This window comes from Pleurodeles waltl, chromosome 11 (assembly GCF_031143425.1).
Source record: "Pleurodeles waltl isolate 20211129_DDA chromosome 11, aPleWal1.hap1.20221129, whole genome shotgun sequence".
Classification (NCBI taxonomy): domain Eukaryota; kingdom Metazoa; phylum Chordata; class Amphibia; order Caudata; family Salamandridae; genus Pleurodeles; species Pleurodeles waltl.
In genome coordinates, this window is record NC_090450.1 from 935,644,417 (window position 1) to 935,663,393 (window position 18,977).

The 18,977-nt window shown below is 49.4% G+C and overlaps 1 protein-coding gene across 2 annotated transcripts in view; it reads right to left on the reverse strand.

The window, feature by feature from the left end:
• GCN1 (GCN1 activator of EIF2AK4) overlaps positions 1-18,977 on the reverse strand; it is a 1,158,386-nt gene that overhangs the window by 36,844 nt on the left and 1,102,565 nt on the right. For both annotated transcript variants that reach the window (XM_069215038.1, XM_069215039.1), the window contains exon 56: positions 11,522-11,629. In XM_069215038.1, coding sequence (XP_069071139.1) covers positions 11,522-11,629 — 108 coding nt within the window. The remainder of the gene's footprint in view (positions 1-11,521; positions 11,630-18,977) is intronic.

Genomic DNA, 18,977 nt, shown 5'->3' on the forward strand with positions numbered 1-18,977 from the left:
GTAACAACCATGATCTACTTCTGGCATCAAAACCCTCACCATGGCTCCCTTCGCCAAGAAAGCTGTCACTTCCTGGTGGAGTACAGAGAGATGGTTCTTAGTCAGTCTACTGCAAGTGGGTGGCATGGGTGGGTGGGTTAATCTCGAAGGTGAGGGAGTAGCCACTTCGGACAACCTGGAGAACCCATGGTTGAAAGGCGAACAAAGGAGTTTTGGAAGTTGCCAAGGGGATGGTTGTGATGGACTGGGCCGATCTCTGGCTGCCTGACTCATGAGGTCTATGGGTCCTACTCAGAGGTTGGGAGCCATGATGGTTTGGCGGGTAGAGGCGTGAGTGGAAGCCCCTTCCATGGCCACAAAAAAGGTGGATTGAAGGCCATGGAAAGGACCTGGCTGTAGCCCTGTTGTCCTTAAAGAACTCCAGTGTGTAGTCCGCCTTGTCTCTAACGAGATGGGAGCCATCAAAGGCCATGTCCATTTCAAAGCTTTGACATCCCCGGAAAAGCCAGTCATCCTCAGCCAGGTGTGGCACCTTAAGGCAGCAGATGAAGAAACCGCTCTGCCTAGTGAGTTGTCCCTGTCCAAGCCACATCTGATTGGGAACTTGGCTGTATCTCTCCCATGAGCCATCCCTTAAGAGTGTGACCCGGACCTCCTCTGGGACCAAAGGCAGCACCTGCCCAACAGAATCCCACAGCAAATGGGAGTAACGGCCCAAATGGCATGGGATGTTCACATACCACAATACCAGTCAGGCAGTTGCTTGCCTAAGGTGTCTAGCCTTTTGGATTTTGTAGGAAGTTGGCTCTGTATGTGCTATTTCAAAGTAAGGAATAGCATGCACAGAGTCCAAGGGTTCCCCTTAGAGGTAAAATAGTGGTAAAAATAGATAATACTAATGCTCTATTTTGTGGTAGTGTGGTCGAGCAGTAGGCTTATCCAAGGAGTAGTGTTAAGCATTTGTTGTACATACACATAGACAATAAATGAGGTACACACACTCAGAGACAAATCCAGCCAATAGGTTTTTATATAGAAAAATATCTTTTCTTAGTTTATTTTAAGAACCACAGGTTCAAATTTAACATGTAATATCTCATTCGAAAGGTATTGCAGGTAAGTACTTTAGGAACTTCAAATCATCAAAATTGCATGTATACTTTTCAAGTTATTCACAAATAGCTGTTTTAAAAGTGGACACTTAGTGCAATTTTCACAGTTCCTAGGGGAGGTAAGTATTTGTTAGGTTAACCAGGTAAGTAAGACACTTACAGGGCTTAGTTCTTGGTCCAAGGTAGCCCACCGTTGGGGGTTCAGAGCAACCCCAAAGTCACCACACCAGCAGCTCAGGGCCGGTCAGGTGCAGAGTTCAAAGTGGTGCCCAAAACACATAGGCTAGAATGGAGAGAAGGGGGTGCCCCGGTTCCGGTCTGCTTGCAGGTAAGTACCCGCGTCTTCGGAGGGCAGACCAGGGGGGTTTTGTAGGGCACCGGGGGGGGACACAAGCCCACACAGAAATTTCACCCTCAGCGGCGCGGGGGCGGCCGGGTGCAGTGTAGAAACAAGCGTCGGGTTCGCAATGTTAGTCTATGAGAGATCTCGGGATCTCTTCAGCGCTGCAGGCAGGCAAGGGGGGGGTTCCTCGTGGAAACCTCCACTTGATCAAGGGAGAGGGACTCCTGGGGGTCACTCCTCCAGTGAAAGTCCGGTCCTTCAGGTCCTGGGGGCTGCGGGTGCAGGGTCTCTCCCAGGTGTCGGGACTTTGGATTCAAAGAGTCGCGGTCAGGGGAAGCCTCGGGATTCCCTCTGCAGGCGGCGCTGTGGGGCTCAGGGGGGACAGGTTTTTGTACTCACAGTCTTAGAGTAGTCCTGGGGTCCCTCCTGAGGTGTTGGATCGACACCAGCCGAGTCGGGGTCGCCGGGTGCAGTGTTGCAAGTCTCACGCTTCTTGCGGGGAGCTTGCAGGGTTCTTTAAAGCTGCTGGAAACAAAGTTGCAGCTTTTCTTGGAGCAGGTCCGCTGTCCTCGGGAGTTTCTTGTCTTTTCGAAGCAGGGGCAGTCCTCAGAGGATGTCGAGGTCGCTGGTCCCTTTGGAAGGCGTCGCTGGAGCAGGATCTTTGGAAGGCAGGAGACAGGCCGGTGAGTTTCTGGAGCCAAGGCAGTTGTCGTCTTCTGGTCTTCCTCTGCAGGGGTTTTCAGCTAGGCAGTCCTTCTTCTTGTAGTTGCAGGAATCTAATTTTCTAGGGTTCAGGGTAGCCCTTAAATACTAAATTTAAGGGCGTGTTTAGGTCTGGGGGGTTAGTAGCCAATGGCTACTAGCCCTGAGGGTGGGTACACCCTCTTTGTGCCTCCTCCCAAGGGGAGGGGGTCACAATCCTAACCCTATTGGGGGAATCCTCCATCTGCAAGATGGAGGATTTCTAAAAGTTAGAGTCACTTCAGCTCAGGACACCTTAGGGGCTGTCCTGACTGGCCAGTGACTCCTCCTTGTTGCTTTCTTTGTTCCCTCCAGCCTTGCCGCCAAAAGTGGGGGCCGTGGCCGGAGGGGGCGGGCAACTCCACTAAGCTGGAGTGCCCTGCTGGGCTGTGACAAAGGGGTGAGCCTTTGAGGCTCACCGCCAGGTGTCACAGCTCCTGCCTGGGGGAGGTGTTAGCATCTCCACCCAGTGCAGGCTTTGTTACTGGCCTCAGAGTGACAAAGGCACTCTCCCCATGGGGCCAGCAACATGTCTCCGGTGTGGCAGGCTGCTGGAACTAGTCAGCCTACACAGACAGTCGGTTAAGTTTCAGGGGGCACCTCTAAGGTGCCCTCTGTGGTGTGTTTTACAATAAAATGTACACTGGCATCAGTGTGCATTTATTGTGCTGAGAAGTTTGATACCAAACTTCCCAGTTTTCAGTGTAGCCATTATGGTGCTGTGGAGTTCGTGTTTGACAAACTCTCAGACCATATACTCTTATGGCTACCCTGCACTTACAATGTCTAAGGTTTTGTTTAGACACTGTAGGGGTACCATGCTCATGCACTGGTACCCTCACCTATGGTATAGTGCACCCTGCCTTAGGGCTGTAAGGCCTGCTAGAGGGGTGTCTTACCTATACTGCATAGGCAGTGAGAGGCTGGCATGGCACCCTGAGGGGAGTGCCATGTCGACTTACTCGTTTTGTCCTCACTAGCACACACAAGCTGGCAAGCAGTGTGTCTGTGCTGAGTGAGAGGTCTCCAGGGTGGCATAAGACATGCTGCAGCCCTTAGAGACCTTCCTTGGCATCAGGGCCCTTGGTACTAGAAGTACCAGTTACAAGGGACTTATCTGGATGCCAGGGTCTGCCAATTGTGGATACAAAAGTACAGGTTAGGGAAAGAACACTGGTGCTGGGGCCTGGTTAGCAGGCCTCAGCACACTTTCAATTGTAAACATAGCATCAGCAAAGGCAAAAAGTCAGGGGGCAACCATGCCAAGGAGGCATTTCCTTACAGATTTCCTATCCGCTGGAGAGGTAGGGAATGCACCAAGGAATTACTTGGGAAATGAAGGCTTAGACCACCAAGAGCTCCCTCCCTGCAGAATCCTCCATCTTGGTTTGGAGGACAGGGACCAATAGGAATAGATATGTGTCCCCCTCCCCAAAGGGAGTGGTCACAAGGAGTGTGTAGCCACCCTCAGGGACAGTAGCCATTGGCTACTGCCCTCTGACCCCTAAAACGCCCCTAAATCTTGTATTTAAGGGCTCCTTAAACCAAGCTAGTCAGATTACTGATGATCTCACAAGAAGAAGAAGCACTGCTTAGCGGAAACCCCAGCAGAGAAGGAATGGAGACTATAACTGACTTGGCCCCAGCCCTACCGGCCTGTCTCCTGCTTCAAAGAAACTGCAGAAGAAAAGCAACACGTCCTGCAGGTCCAGCAACCTCTGAAAAACCTCCAGAGGACTGCCTGCATCACAGAGGATCGAGAACTCCCTTGGACATCAGCCCAGTCCAAAGAAGAACAGAAGAAGAAACCTCTTCTGAAGGACTGCCTACTCACTCCAGAAGTGTGAGTCCTAACCACTCTGCACCAGATGCCCACAGCACGAGTCTAGGTGGCCCAACCCACCAGAGAGGACCCCCAGGCAACGGAGACCAAGTGCCCACCCTGGGTTGACCTCTCCACGACGACGCCTGCAGAGAGAATCTGGAGGACCCTCCCTGACCGCGACTGCCCTGGACAAAGATAACCAACGCCAAAGGACCCACTGCACCCACATCCAGAAATCGACACCCAGTGCAGCGACGATCAACAGGCGGCCCTCTTCCCTGTCCAACCGGTGGTGTGCCCGAGACACCACCCCCCCCCCCCCCCCCTAACCCTCCTCCCAGACTACAACACCTGAGTGACCCCCGGGTCCCCTCAGAGTTTCATTGGAAACCCGATGCCCTGTTTGCACCCGTCCACCCCAATGCCGCTGAGGGTGTGGGATTGGTGCCCACTTGGGGCCCCTCCAGTGCTCCTCTAATCTGCCCTGGTCTGCCCTCCAAGCCACGGGTACTCACCTGCTGGCAGACCGAATTCTGAGTACCCCGTCTCCATAGGAGCCCAGGTTAAAATTGCTCAACTTTGACCTCTGCACCCGGTCGGCACAGTGTTGCTGGTGGGGAGTGTTTGGGGTTGACTTTAACCCCCAACTGTGGACTACCTATAACCCGGAGACTGGAACTATAAGTCGTGTACTTACCTCTAAAACTGTACTTTATTTTCTTCTCCCAGGAAATGTTCTAAAAATGCAGTGTCCACTTTTAGAATAGATGTTCTCTGTTTTCTTAAAAACTGTTTACTTGACTAAAGTGAAACAAAGTTACATTGATGTCTATGCTAAGTACTTACCTGCAACAGTATTTACTTCTTGTAAAGAAATGGCTCCCTGTTGCAGTTACCCCCCACTTTTTGCCTGATACTGATGCTGCTGACTTGACTGAGAAGTGTGCTGGGACCCTGCTAACCAGGCCCCAGCACCAGTGTTCTTTCACCTAAAATGTGCTTTTGATTCCACAATTGGCACACCCTGGCATCCAGGTAAGTCCCTTGTAACTGGTACCCCTGGTACCAAGGGCCCTGATGCCAGGGAAGGTCTCTAAGGGCTGCAGCATATCTTGTGCCACCCTGGGGACCCCTCACTCAGCACAGACACACTGCTTGCCAGCTTGTGTGTGCTGGTGAGAACAAAACGAGTAAGTCGACATGGCACTCCCCTCAGGGTGCCATGCCAACCTCCCACTGCCTGTGGCATAGGTAAGTCACCCCTCTAGTAGGCCTTACAGCCCTAAGGCAGGGTGCACTATACCACAGGTGAGGGCATATGTGCATGAGCACTATGCCCCTACAGTGTCTAAGCAAAACCTTAGACATTGTAAGTGCAGGGTAGCCATAAGAGTATATGGGCTGGGAGTCTGTCAAAAACGAACTCCACAGCTCCATAATGGCTACACTGAATACTGGGAAGTTTGGTATCAAACTTCTCAGAATAATAAACCCACACTGATGCCAGTGTTGGATTTATTAAAAAATGCACACAGAGAGCATCTTAGAGATGCCCCCTGTATTTTACCCAATTGTTCAGTGTAGGCTGACTGGTTCCAGCAGCCTGCCACAACCGAGACATGTTGCTGGCCCCATGGGGAGAGTGCCTTTGTCACTCTGAGGCCAGTAACAAAGCCTGCACTGGGTGGAGATGCTAACACCTCCCCCAGGCAGGAGCTGTAACACCTGGCGGTGAGCCTCAAAGGCTCACCCCTTTGTCACAGCACCGCAGGACACTCCAGCTTAGTGGAGATGCCCGCCCCCTGGACACAGCCCCCACTTTTGTCGTCAAGTCCAGGAGAGATAAATGAGAAAAACAAGGAGGAGTCACTGGCTAGTCAGGACAGCCCCTAAGGTGTCCTGAGATGAGGTGACTCTGACTTTTAGAAATCCTCCATCTTGTAGAAGGAGGATTCCCCCAATAGGATTAGGGATGTGACCCCCTCCCCTTGGGAGGAGGCACAAAGAGGGTGTACCCACCCTCAGGGCTAGTAGCCATTGGCTACTAACCCCCCAGACCTAAACACGCCCTTAAATTTAGTATTTAAGGGCTTCCCTGAACCTAAGAATTTAGATTCCTGCAACTAACAAGAAGAAGGACTGCTGAGCTGAAAAACCCCTGCAGAGGAAGAACAGAAGACACCAACTGCCTTGGCCCCAGACTTACCGGCCTGTCTCCTGCCTTCCAAAGAAACCTGCTCCAGCGACGCTTTCCAAGGGACCAGCGACCTCTGAATCCTCTGAGGACTGCCCTGCTTCGAAAAAGACAAGAAACTCCCGAGGACAGCGGCACTGCTCCAAAAGAACTGCAACTTTGTTACAAGGAGCAGATTTAAAGACCCCTGCAACTCCCCGCAAGAAGCGTGAGACTTGCAACACTGCACCCGGCGACCCCGACTCGACTGGTGGAGAACAACCAACTCAGGGAGGACCCTCCGGCGACTCTACGACTGTGAGTAACCAAAGTTGTCCCCCCTGAGTCCCCACAGCGACGCCTGCAGAGGGAATCCCCTGGCTCCCCCTGACCGCGACTGTCTGAACTCCATTTCCCGACGGCTGGAAAAGACCCTGCACCCGCAGCCCCCAGCCCCTAAAGAAACAGAACTTCTGTGCAGGAGTGACCCCCAGGAGGCCCTCTCCCTTTCCCAGGTGGTGGCTACCCCGAGGAGCCCCCCCCTTGCCTGCCTGCATCGCTGAAGAGACCCCTTGGTCTCCCATTGAAACCTGAAGGAAACCCGACGCGTGTTTGCACACTGCACCCGGCCGCCCCCGCGCTGCTGAGGGTGTACTTTCTGTGCTACTTTGTGTCCCCCCGGTGCCCTACAAAACCCCCCTGGTCTGCCCTCCGAAGACGCGGGTACTTACCTGCTGGCAGACTGGAACCGGGGCACCCCCTTCTCTTCATTATAGCCTATGTGTTTTGGGCACCTCTTTGACCTTTGCACCTGACCGGCCCTGAGCTGCTGGTGTGATAACTTTGGGGTTGCTCTGAACCCCCAACGGTGGGCTACCTTGGACCTCAAACTGAAACCTGTAAGTGCCTTACTTACCTGTTGAAACTAACAATAACTTACCTCCCCCAGGAACTGTGAAAATTGCACTGTGTCCACTTTTAAAACAGCTTATTGTGTTTTATGTAAAAAGTATACATGCTAAAGTAATGATTCAAAGTTCCTAGAGTACTTACCTGCAATACCTTTCAAAAGAGCTATTACATGTAAAATTTGAACCTGTGGTTCTTAAAATAAACTAAGAAAATATATTTTTCTATAACAAAACCTATTGGCTGGATTTGTCTCTGAGTGTGTGTACCTCATTTACTGTCTATGTGTATGTACAACAAATGCTTAACACTACTCCTTGGATATGCCTACTGCTCGACCACACTACCACAAAATAGAGCATTAGTATTATCTCTTTTTGCCACTATCTTACCTCTAAGGGGAACCCTTGGACTCTGTGCATGCTATTCCTTACTTTGAAATAGCACATACAGAGCCAACTTCCTACACTTCTGAACTGAGTCTTGTGGTTCTAGTAATAAAGTAACAAAAATATATTTTTCTATATAAAATCCTATTGTTCTGGAGTTAAGTATTTGGGTGTGTGTTTCTTCTGCTGCTTGTGTGTATGCAACAAATGCTTAACACTACCCTCTGATAAGGCTAACTGCTCGAACCCACTACCACAAATAGAGCATTAGTAGTATCTATTATTGCCTCTGTCAAGCCTCTTGGGGAACCCAAGGACCCTGTGCACACTATATCTCATTTTGATATAGTACATACAGAGCCAACTTCCTACACCCGTCCTTTGTGGGGATGAGAAAGTACAAGTAGAACACTCAACTGCCAATGGTGGAGGAGCAGCACTGGCTCTATGGCCTCTTTGTGAGTACCTCTACTTCCTCCTGAAGCAAGCCCTGGTGTTCCTGGGGGAGGATGTGTATGCCGGGAGGAGTGTCTGGTGGGGTTGAGGTGAGTTTTAAGGAGTATCCCTGCTTAATGATGGAAAAAACCCACTGATCGGAGGTGAGGCCCTGCCAAGCCCTGCAGTCTTCCTCTGAAAGGTGTAGTGTGAACAGGGTAGGAAAAGGGAGTCAACAACACAATATGTATGGGGGATGTCAGGAACGGGCTACGTTGGCCCGTTCCACTGGTTGGTAGTTCACCAACTTGGTGATCTACTCGTAAACATGGAATGTGGCAGTGGTGGCCGGGAGTTCAATGAAAGGTGGGGGTGTTCCCCTTACGGACTAGGTGGTCTCTCACACATTATAGTGTCATGCTTCATCATTTATCCACCTACCCCCACCCAGGTAAGATGATACCACCTGGGCGGACTCAACCTCGTTGTTAAAATAACTCTGAGGGAGTGCTGAAATTAGTCTTTCTGGATAGAGCAGGGATCCTGTTGAAAGGGAATATAAACTAAAATTACTTCACAAATCACTTGTCTAGTTTAATCCTTTAACTATGGTGTTAGTAAGATTAAAAACCAACTGAGACAATCCTGAATGTAATGATTCAAGGGAGTCACTGCTTTGTGGTAGTGATAACTTAGCCACAGCATCTCTTCCTCCGGAGCTACTGCCTTTGTAACTTTCCCTGGAGTAGCTCTGTGAGTGTGTCTGTTGGTGCTGCTGCCTCTGATAGGAGGTAATTGCCAGGAGGAAGGTGGTTTTAGAGTCCCTTTTACAGTTGGATCTTTCAAAGGACTTCTGTGGAGAAGGCGTTTAGAGAGATCGCTTTGCCTTTGTGGTGTCTGTGTCCTTTTGATTTTTTTCAGCATTTCATCAAACTGTGGTCCAAAGAAGTGCTCCCAGGTTGGGAAAAGCTGATTTAAAACAAAGGACACGCAGCCAAGTGTGTGGCTGAATCAGTACACTAGAGTTAATGCCCCACGCTGCGGTATCAGCTGTGTCTAGGGCACAGTGGAAGGTGGTGTTAGAAATGAGTTTCTTTTCTGAGACAACCTTGACTCTGCTTTTTTAACTCCTCTGTGAGATGCTGGAGGAGCTCTTCCACCTCATCCCACTAAGCATGATCATAACGTGAGAGTAGCCAGATGGAGTTTGCAATTCTCCATTGGTTTGTCGATTGCCGACAGCTTTGATCGGTCTATTTTCTTTACCTGGTGGAGGAGCATCCCCAGTGCCCTATTAAATAGCGCACTTTCACTCTGTATGTATGCACTGTCACAGAAGAGGAGGAAGTCTGTTTTTGCCTGCTTCTTGAAGATCCTCATTCCCTGTTTGGATGAAATAATGCCGAGTTCTGCGGATCCTACTTTGTCAACTGTCTTCCAAACTGGTGACTGTGCGGTCTACTATTCAGTTTGTGAAATATTTTGAAGGGAGAAGTCTGAAAGCTCTCACTGCTGCTTGATCTGGTTTAAAATGCTCTTACGAAACATAAGTCTTTACCCCTAAAGGTGACGACTTTCAAATGGCATGCCAATTTGTTCTTCTTTTACACTGTAGGAGAAGCCAGTTGTTCGTACCAACGCATAGAAATGGAAGGCTATGCCTGAAACTACTGACCATCCCAGAGCACCACCAGTCTGGACCCTCATTATCATTAATGCCCCGTTTTTAGGCATCAATGCCACCTTGCAGCAATTACCATACAGCGTCATTAAATATTAGAGTGAGCTACAAGGGGCTGCTAGCTTCTAAATACCAATGTGCAACATGAGCAAGTTACTTACCTTTGGTAATGTTCTTCTTGTTGAAGATGCCTGGTAATTTACAAGTCGGCCTGAGTAGGGTTTGACCCAGGTAGCTAAAAGCACATTGGTAAAAGCCTCAGAAATCCACTGACAAGGCCGCAAAACCCAATCAACAAATTTGATTTACTTTCCTCGGTAGAAAGATGAAGTTCAAGAACCTCCTGCACCCTTTGAATAACTGTAGCTAAGGATGTGCGTTTTCTGTGGCAGGCCTCAGGAGGGGAGAAACTAGTAAGGTGTCTGGGGAGGTATCCAGATCATTGTACCAGCTGTCCTCCTGGTATGGCTGGGCAATCTCATTCCCAGCCTCATAGCCCCCAATATTAGAGTCTGTGTTAAATAATTCATAACAATTCACAAGAGCCTTCCTGCAAAGTAGAAGCACTGTATCAGTATCAGACGAGTGTTAGGAAGGTTGCGGCCCAGCTAAAGGAGAACCTGGCATTGGGCGAGGCAGTGCCGTCTTAGCGTCAGATAGCACTACAGGTTGGCTGTCGTCATCTGCAGTTGATGGCAATGGTAGTGGTAGATCGCATTCCGGTGGGGGGCTCTGGGGACAGAACTGGTAGCAAAATTGGTCCAGAGATCTAGCTGACACAAAAGATGGACTTGCCAGTGGAAGCCTAGTTGGGAGGCCTTTTGGCACATTGGGGCCCATAGGCATGCCAGAGGACGCCAGTAACGTGCCATAAAGCTGCAGTATGGGTTTGCAGAAGCCATTGACTTGCTGCAGCATCACAGACGGTCCCAGAACTTCCGACTGCTGTAGATTAACGGCCAGAAAATGACTCCAAAGTAGAGTGACTTCGAGATCACGATTTGGAGGCACAATGACACCATTGCGCCTTCTTGGGAAATGGAGTGGTAGGACAGGACTGAGTCCTGATTGGATTTCTTATGCTTCTTTCTGGATTTTCCAAAGGATTTAGATAGTGAAGACGATCTGTCGCCGGAGTGGCCTCAGGAATGGGATCATAACCTAGCTTTAGACCAACCTTTATATTTCTCTTGGCATGGGGTCCTCCAGTGCCTCACCAAATAGCAAAGTATTTAGCAGTTTTAATCTACCCTTACAGTCTGCAGTGAAGCCCAAAAGCAACATTAATGCTTGCAATGCCTACTTAACTAAAAATCAATTACCTTAAAGTGAGATCACAGGTATTACTAGAGGCTGTGGAACTTGGCACACTACCTATTTTTCCACCCCATTTGTAACCAAGAAAACACTTGTACTCCAAAAAGAGATGAAAACCCTCCTCTGACCAAGTCTGTTTTTCTCTACCTTAATTAAATAAACAGGCCAACACTTTTCTCAATGTTTGAATTAATAGAGAATGAGGATGGGATTCCACCCTCGGTTTTAGAAGCATGTTTGGAGGTACTCTGCAGGAAAACGTCTACAAAACGGCCTGCTCATTTAGTTAAGGTAGGGGTCGGAACTGGGCAGGACCAGGGAAAGCCATATTGTTTAGTTTTCAGCAGGAAGAGTACTTTTGGATGCATCTATAACCAGAAAAGATGTACATTTTATTTAATGATATATATAGGTTAAGGTAAATCAGCACATCTATCCTTTTCTTTTTGTTTTTAAAGTTATTTAAGAGGCAGATAGAAGCTCTATAGCATTATCCATTGGGAAGCAGTAAGATCTACATTTCTAGCAGCACTATAAATATATTCAAAAGGTTTGAACAGCTTAATAGCAAATCCTTCATCACTTTGTGAACATACCTTAATGAAGAGGCCAGCAACCTTTGGAGGCAGATCTCCACCCTCTGCTTCAATGCAATGCTTCATGAGGAAGCCCATTCCCTTAATACCACTGATGGCGATTGGAATCTGCAGAACAGAAATAATAGATTAACAGTGAGACTTCACAAACACAGATGAGGCAGAGTGCCTAACTGTAGGGAGCTGGCCCGTTATATGGTATGTAAATAACGTGTAAAGGGTCCAGGGGTTCCCCAATGAGTGGGCAGGACTTTTTATGCAATCCCCAAAAGCTCTATTTAGAGGTAGTGTGGTCTTGCAGCCTTGGGCTTAACACAGAGGAGTGCAAGGCATTCACAAAAACACACAATAGTCGATGAATGAGACAACTGAACAAGCCTTTGCAATGCAATAGGTCTTGCATATTTCAAACAAGTTAATCGTCACCTTTTGGCAACAGCGCCCACGAGCAAAAGCACAAGAAAACATGAGACGAAACTGAGAAAAGAAGACTTGGCAAAATATAATAAAGTTAGCTTTAAAAAAATAAAACTTTGCAATTCTGTGCCTGCTGGGCAAGTTTTTGCCAGTCACAAGCCTTCTGTTTATGGGGCACTCAAAGTTAAAAACAACAAATAGTACCTCAATCACGTTGGAAGCAGCGGATGGGCACTAATTAAGTTGCATCAATTAGTGCTTGATGCCTGCTCCACACACAGAAACGGAAGTGATGCCAGACATGCCTTGAGAAATTATAAGGCTGTAAAGAGGAGTGCTATACAAACCAACAAATGGTGAGTAACAGGCGGACTCCAAGCCCTGCACTGAACACAACATACCCTTGCATACAAGACTCATGCGCTACTGCATGCACTCGCAGGCTCAACCCTAAAAAGGTGATCCACATCAATTTATAAAAAGAGCAAGTATCTTTATATATATGTATTTAGGCATCAAAGAAAAATAATTCAGGTATGTTTTTAAATAGGAACATTTTTCACTTTGAAAAGAGGACACAGCAATTTCTGAGTTCTGCAATGCTATCCTAGGGGAGGAAATCAAGTTCTGCAAACGAGTACAGCGTCTTACAAGATCAATCTCTAGGAGTTAAGGTGAGTAGTGGGCAAGATCCAAGGCACCACCAGTAGTACACCACTAGCAGCACGGGTGGTTGAGTGCAGGGAGCAAAACAGCACTGAGTGCCTAATTTTGTTCAATAGAGATCGGTCACTGCGAAAAGAGGCTGCAGGCTCTGGCACGGAGACCAGTCGGGCTGAACCAACAGCGGGGCTCATGCCTCACAAAGCTTTAGTCCTTTTCTCCATGGCTCTGGGGTGACAGCTGGAGAGGTGTCCTTGGGTGTCATATTTTCTTTACCAGAGTAGTCACGGTGGAGGGGGGCTGCATGCAGAGACTGCAAGCGTTGTTGGGGAGTCCAACAGGGGTGAAACCACAATGGACTTGGACACTGGAGGGCTAGGGAACCTTGTTGGCCTCGGTAGTCCACTTCAACTCGGGTTGGAGGCGGCAGTTGCAGTGGTGACTTAAGGTGTCAAGTTTTTGCGTTTCCTGAGGCTTCAGACGCCCTTCTTTTGGAGTCTGCTGGAGAACAGGGCCACTGCTCATGGGAGATCTTGAGTTTTTATTGAAGGCAGGCAGTCCTCTCAGGTTTCCAGAGTCACAGCTGCAGGACGAGTTGACTTTGGCACAGATTTCAACAATGGATGAAGACAGGCCAGCAGGGTTGGTACCAGATCAGCTGCTCCTTTTCTCCTGATCTGCCTTTGCAGCTCTTCTGTGTCCTTGGTCTTCTTAGGTCGTTAGGATTTGCTTCACTGGTGTCAGGGGCTCCCCTAATTACTGAATTTAGGTGCGTTAAGGGTGTGTAGGGTAGTAGCCAATGGGCTACTGAGCCTTGAGGGTCACTGCCCCCCTGTATGACGACTTCCTGTGGGAAGTGGGAATATCCCTGTCACAGAATTCCTGGGTATCCCATCACAAAGATGGCTACCTCTGAAATTTCGTGTTCACCTTGCAGTAGCCCACCTTAGGGGTGGTATGAGCCTGGAGGTGGCGCGCCCGACTAGCTAATTGGTGGGCATTCACCAGATTCATATTTCAAAGGCGGCTGCCCTTTCAGGCTTGCCGCCTTAGTAAGGCTAATCAGCAGGTCATCCTGTGGGAGTCTGTGTTACACCCTCCTATCAGACAGGCTTTTGTTCTGGGCCTCCTGAGAGCATAAAGCTCACAACCTAGGGGGCCTGACAGACATAGAAATCCGACGCCCAAGGATACCTGCCCCTAGGCCCTGGAGAAAAGGACCAAAGGTGCACCTACATCTCCAAGTAACGCAAGTCTACAACCTACCTGTTTGTTGTCCACAAATGGCTTCCTAGCCAGAGCCTGCAGCTTGTCTTCACGATGACCTACTCCCACAGAAAACCATTGGGCACCCAATGCCTTGCTGCTCCGGGCCACCCCAGTGCAGCCCAGCGTGACCTGCTGGTGTGGTTCTGATCCGTGGCCAGTACTTATCTTAACTCTCTGAGACTGACTTCGTAAGTTGTTGTTAACCCTGCGTTAGCTGAACATTGACTTCCTCCATAGGTTAACATTGAAGAACTCTGTCGATTTCGAAACTAAAATATATTTATGCTTGAAAACGTACTTACCTTGTGTAAGGAAATGCCTTCTTGGCATGCTTACCCCCTGACTTTTTGCCTTTTGTTGATGCCAGTAATGATTGAAAGTGTACTAGGACCCTGCTAACCAGGCCCCAGCACCAGTGTTCCTTCCCTAAACTGTACCTTTGTTCCCACAATTGGCACAGCCATGGCACCCAGATAAGTCCCTTGTAAATGGTACCCCTGGTACCAGGGGCCTTGATGCCAGGGAAGGTCTCTAAGGGCTGCAGCATGTCTTATGCCACCCTGGGGACCCCTCACTCAGTACATGCACACTACTGCCTCACAGCTTGTGTGTGCTGGTGGGGAGAAAATGACTAAGTCGACATGGCACCCCATCAGAGTGCCATGCCCACCTCACACTGCCTGTGGCATGGTAAGTCACCCCTCTAGCAGGCCTTACAGCCCTAAGGCAGGGTGCATTATACCACAGGTGAGGGCATGTGTGCATGAGCACTATCCCCCTACATTGTCTAAGCAAAACCTTAGTGCAGGGTAGCCATAAAGAGTATATGGTCTGGGAATTTGTCAAACACAAACTCCACAGTTCCATAATGGCTACACTGAAATATGGGAAGTTTGATATCAAACTTCTCAGCACAATAAACGCACACTGATGCCAGTGTGGAATTTATTGTAAAATGCACCCAGAGGGCATCTTAGAGATGCCCCCTGAATACCAGTCCAACTCCTAGTGCTAGGCTGACCAGTTTCTGCCAGCCTGCCACAACCAGACGAGTTTCTGGCCACATGGGGAGAGTGCCTTTGTCACTCTGTGGCCAGGACAAAGCCTGTACTGGGTGGAGGTGCTTCTCACCTTACCCTGCAGGAACTGTAATACCTGGCGGTGAGCCTCAAAGGCTCATGCCTTGTGTTACAGCACCCCAGGGCATTCCAGCTAGAGGCGATGCCTGCCCCTCCGGGCACTGCCCCCACTTTTGGCAGCAAGGCTGGAGGAGATAATTAGGAAAACAAGGAGGAGTCACCCACCAGCCAGGACTGCCCCCAAGGTGCCCTGAGCGGAGGTGACCCCTGCCTTTAGAAATCCTCCATCTTGTGATTGGAGGATTCCCCCAATAAGATTAGGGATGTGCCCCCCTCCTCTCAGGGAGGAGGCACAAAGAGGGTGTAGCCACCCTCCAGGATAGTGGCCATTGGCTACTGCCCTCCTGACCTAAACACACCCCTAAATCTAGTATTTAGGGGCGAAATCAGATTCCTGCAACCTACACCAAGAAGGAGGACTGCTGACCTGAAAGCCCTGCAGAGACGACGGAGACGACAACTGACTTGGCCCCAGCCCTACCGGCCTGTCTCCAGACTCAAAGAACCTGCACAGCGATGCATCCGACAGGGACCAGCGACCTCTGAAGCCTCAGAGGACTGCCCTGAAACCAAAGGACCAAGAAACTTCAGAGAACAGCAGCACTGTTCAAGAACAGCAACAACTTTGCAACTTTTTAGCAACTTTTAAGGAACTCACTCTTCCCGCCAGAAGCGTGAGACTTCACACACTGCACCAGATGCCTCTGGCTCCAGCTCTAGAGAACCAACACTGCAGAGAGGACTCGCAGGCAACTGCCACCTTGTGAGTAACCAGAGGCGACCCCCCTGTGCCCCCAAAGCGACGCATGCAGAGAGGATCCAGAGGCTCACCCTGACCACGACTGCCTGGAACAAAGAACCCGATGCCTGGACCAAGCACTGCACCCACAGCCCCCAGGATCAAAAGGAACCGAACTCCAGTGCAGGAGTGACCATCTGGTGACCCTCTGACTAGCCCAGTCGGTGGCTGACCCGAGAAGCCCCCCTGTGCCCTGCCTGCACCACTAGAGTAATTCCCCCCCTCCCCCCCCCAGGTCCCTCCATTGACGGGTGGCATGTTTGTCTTGCAATGGTTCCTTTTGTTACTGGTGACCCTGTGTTTGTGGTGAGAAGGACATAAAGAACTGGTATCCCTTCCAGTAGTTCCTTGTTTACTTTAGATAATACATCACTGCTCTCCTCAAATCAACCATATGGAGTGCCTTTTTTGCGTCTCTTTTGATACTGGCCAAATGTGGGTAGTTGTACAGCCTGAGTCACAAAAAACTGTGATATTACCTGGGGTATGAGCTATAGCTTTGTCCTCACAACTACTGTGTACTTGTGAGACTGTAGATAGGGTTCCTGTATTTTGCTGTAGTTCGCTGGCTCTGCACAGTAGTGTGATTGCTATTAAAGAATAAGTTACTTACCTTCAGTAACAAATTATCTAGTAGAGACATATCCTAGTTGCAGATTCCTTACCTTAGAATTTCCTGAGGCGTCAGACTGGATCCGGAGATTTTTCTTCAAGCAGTACCCTTCTTTGATGTCAAATGGTGTCGGTCGACTTTGCGTCCGTTGTTGGAATCGTGGTCGCTGTGATGACATCGCAATTGTATATAGGAACCACCCTGACACACTGACCTCAGTTTCTTTTCATGACTTTGCACGCCAGAAGCCTGGAGCCATGAAGAATACTGAGAGTGGTGTGTCACAACTAGGGCCCTGAAAGGGAAGTCTCTGTCTCTAGAAATCAGTTTGCAGAGCAGGGAGTGAAAGAAAGTCACTCTTTTTGGCATGGTTACCCCCACTTTTTGCCTGTTTATCAGTGTTTAGACTGATCCTGCTAAAGAGGACCCTAGTGAATGTGCTCTCTCCTCTAAATTCGATTGCTTTGGTACCCTTTACACCCCGCAATTGGCATAATGGTTTAACTCTGTAAGTCCCTAGTATATGGTACCTACTTACCCAGGGCACTGGTACACTAATGGTACCCCATGAGCTGCAGCATGTATTATGTCACCCATGGGAACCTATGCAAACTATGTCTGCAGGCCTGCCATTGCAGGCTGCGTGAGAAGGTGTATGCACCCTTTCACTGCTGGTCACTGCACTAGGTCACTGTAAGTTACCCCTATGGTAGGCCCTCCTAGCCCAGAGGGCAGGGTGCAGGTTCCTATGTGTGAGTGCACACCTGCATCAGCAGAGGTGCCCCTGCAGCCTCCAGTATCAATGCACTGGACTTTATAGGTGCAGGAAGCCACTTTGCCCTTGTACTGGCCAGTGGTCACTTACTACCTGTGGTCCAGCTACCTAAGGTTAACTGCGAACCTAGGCATGTTTGGTATCAAACATGTCAGAATCATACCCCAATACTAATGCCAGTATTGGTGGCATGATTCCATGCACTTTGGGGGCTCCTTAGAGGACCCATCAGTATTGCTCCTGCCAGTCTTCCAGGGTTTGCAGGCAGCCCACGTTGCTGCAGCCCCTCAGACAGGTTCCTGCCCTCCTGCTGCTTGACCAGCTCAAGCATGAGAAGGCGGAACAAAGGATTTCCTGCGGGAGAGGGAGGCAACACCTTCTTATTTAGAAATAGGTGTTACAAGTCTGGGGAGGGGTAGCCTCCCCATGCCACCAGCTTGCTTTGAAGCCCTTTGGTGCCCTCCTTGCATAATCTGCTTTGTACCAGTCCAGGGACCCTGTCCATCACCACCCCAGGAGTGGTGCCCAGAGCTCCTACAAATGGCCACTGGATTCTGTCATCTTAGAAACAAGATGTGAAGAGGCCCCTGGGAACATCAGTTCAGTGACCCCCCTCTGATAGGTGGCCACCCTGCAGAGTGACCAAGCCCCCTGTTAGAGCTATTTAGGGACTCCCTTGCGGGTGGGTCCCCAGATTCGGCATTGCAAGACTCCACCAGGACTCCTCTGCATTGACCTCTTCTGCTCCTGGCCACCGGAACCGCTGCTGGACTTCACAGGAACCAAACAAGCCTACAACTCCCAAGATGACCTTGCCTTGCAACATTGTTTCTTCAGTAATGGCAACATTTCCCCGGCTGTGCATTCTCTGGGGTTGGCAAGACTTCAGCTGCCCCAAAGAAGCAAGAAAGAATCATCCTTGGAGCGAAGGAGTCACGCCCCTGCATCTGCAGGCACCTAAGGCAATGATGACCGGCTGCTGGGATCTTCTGCCATCTGGCTGCAGCGCCTAAGTGACCCGTAAGACACATAAATAAAAGCATAAAATATCATGGGCCCCTATGGGGATGGGAGAGGGCAAACCATATACTAAAAAATGGAATGTGAAAGTCACTACTAAACAAGACTGCCACCCAAGGACCCTTAGGACTGGGGAAGCACTGAAACACCAAAGGTAAATAGCTAGTATTCTGTGTCGGGAGCGGAGGCTCAGATTATGCTTCTCTTTCTATGCTTTATTTTTTCAGCAACCAATATCAAAAGTTTAATATACACTACATTTCCCAATAAACCATCTCAGTCACTGGATCCACCATAGAGCGGACCATATACTACTTCCTGAATGAAGGTTCTCTTCCTCTTTCTTTGCTGCTTCGCAGCCAGTTAAGTTCCTCTTCGTTATTTGATATATTTGCTTTGTCAGTACTTTCTATAAATGATTGTTATCATTGTATTTGGTACAGCATGTTGCTTGTTTTCACACCGGCTTGTTCGGCAATTATACGCGCTGCACTATCTTTTAGCAGATATTTTGGAGGCGCCATCCCTCCCCTCCGAGCGAGGTGCCGCATTGCCTCTGCTCCGATTACTGTGGAGTGGTACTCACTGGGAGCTGGGATGACGTGACTGTAGGCCGGGTCATCCTCTTTCGACTGCCACGCTCAGGATCGGCCGTTGCGGGCGACTTTCAAACAAGTGAAAGCATCTTTCATCGATCCCTCGAGGAGGCAAGCTCCCGGAGACGCCCTGTCGAGACAGAGTTCCGCAGAGTTGTAAAAATC